This window comes from Melanostigma gelatinosum (genome assembly GCF_949748355.1).
Source record: "Melanostigma gelatinosum genome assembly, chromosome: 10".
NCBI lineage: Eukaryota > Metazoa > Chordata > Actinopteri > Perciformes > Zoarcidae > Melanostigma > Melanostigma gelatinosum.
In genome coordinates this window covers 23,847,292-23,848,572 of record NC_136643.1, presented here as the reverse complement: position 1 = coordinate 23,848,572, position 1,281 = coordinate 23,847,292, and the positions used below count along the sequence as shown (strand labels likewise).

Here is a 1,281-nt window from a genome sequence, read left to right as displayed (position 1 = left end):
ATTGTGTTCAATTCATTACAACATAATTTTCTCCCTGGAAGGACAGTTGTTCAGATCACACTAAAGCATAACAGACCTGGTGTTTCTACTTAAAGTTAGTTATATCATTTGAGACCAGAAATGTTGCAGCCGTTTAACTTCAATATTGATATAAATTAAGGGGTTAACTAAATATTTGAAACACCTCTCTGTGTAACAAACTACATTCTCCAAAATGGCCATAAAGCCGACTCAACACCCCATTTAAACACGACATGTACACAATAAACTGATCTGCATATAAATATGTTTTATTATTTTATATTTAGTCATATGAGACTGCATTACTTTAGCTTAGTTGTACCGAATAATCTGCTAGATTTAAATTCCCCTCATTGATAATTACGTGTTTTATCATAATTTCTTTTTAAATTAGATTTCTATGGATAAGAGAAGATTTGAAGATAACTTTGCACAAACACCAACAAAGATAAGGGTCAAACACATTTATTGCAATGCATGACATCACATTACAAGATACTTTAACTGGTTTCATTTACAGCTCCAGGATTATTCTGATGGAGCCCACAGTGGATTTCAGAGCTCCCCACTGAGCGTGGTGTCGGTACTCCCCTTTTTCCAGCAGGTACTGGCGACCGCAGAAGTTGGGATGTTCGAAGAAGATCCAGGAGCCCTCCAGGACCTTGCAGGACTGGACTTCCTGTCCGAGCCATTTCTCCTGGATGTACTTTGTGTTTTCTGTCAACTCCAAAGACTGACCGACAAAGTTTGGCCGGTCGAACAGCCTCAGCTTGTACGCCTCTTTGGCCTGAAACCAAAAACAGCCAAAGAAATGATTCACGAGGAAGAAAGTGTGTTTAGAGGTTCTTGTTTTTTGGTTTGTATTGGCACTTACGTTCCTGATGATCCTGCAGGATCTGACACAGTCATTGAAGCCCATCCAGCGGCGGTAGTCATTGTACTCCCCGGGACCGATGACATACTGGTAGCCGGTGTAGTTGTTGCGCTCGTACAGAACCCACCAGCCCGCTTCTACCTTGACCGAGTTGCATCGGTGGACGAAGCCCTGCAGGTCAGCCGAGTCCCCTTTGCAGTCGTAGGACTTTCCCCGGAAGTCCCGGTCCTCGTAAAACACAATCTGGAAAGAACAGACCGGATTATGGACCGCATCTGGGTTTAAACGTGTTTCTCATTGACTGTGTTACTTGCACCAAACTCAGAAAATGATTAGCTCCTGCAGCTAAAACCACACATTTACATTGCTGTCCTTACATTCGCCAT

General features: G+C 42.5%; 1 protein-coding gene across 1 annotated transcript; it reads right to left on the bottom strand.

Moving 5' to 3' along the window:
* Positions 1-535: 535 nt before the first annotated feature.
* Positions 536-1,281, bottom strand: LOC306783543 (gamma-crystallin S-1-like; the record flags this gene model as incomplete). Its single annotated transcript, XM_079277251.1, has 3 exons — positions 536-808; positions 896-1,138; positions 1,273-1,281. 3 exons carry the CDS (start codon positions 1,279-1,281, stop codon positions 536-538), a joined length of 525 nt encoding a protein of 174 aa, XP_079133377.1.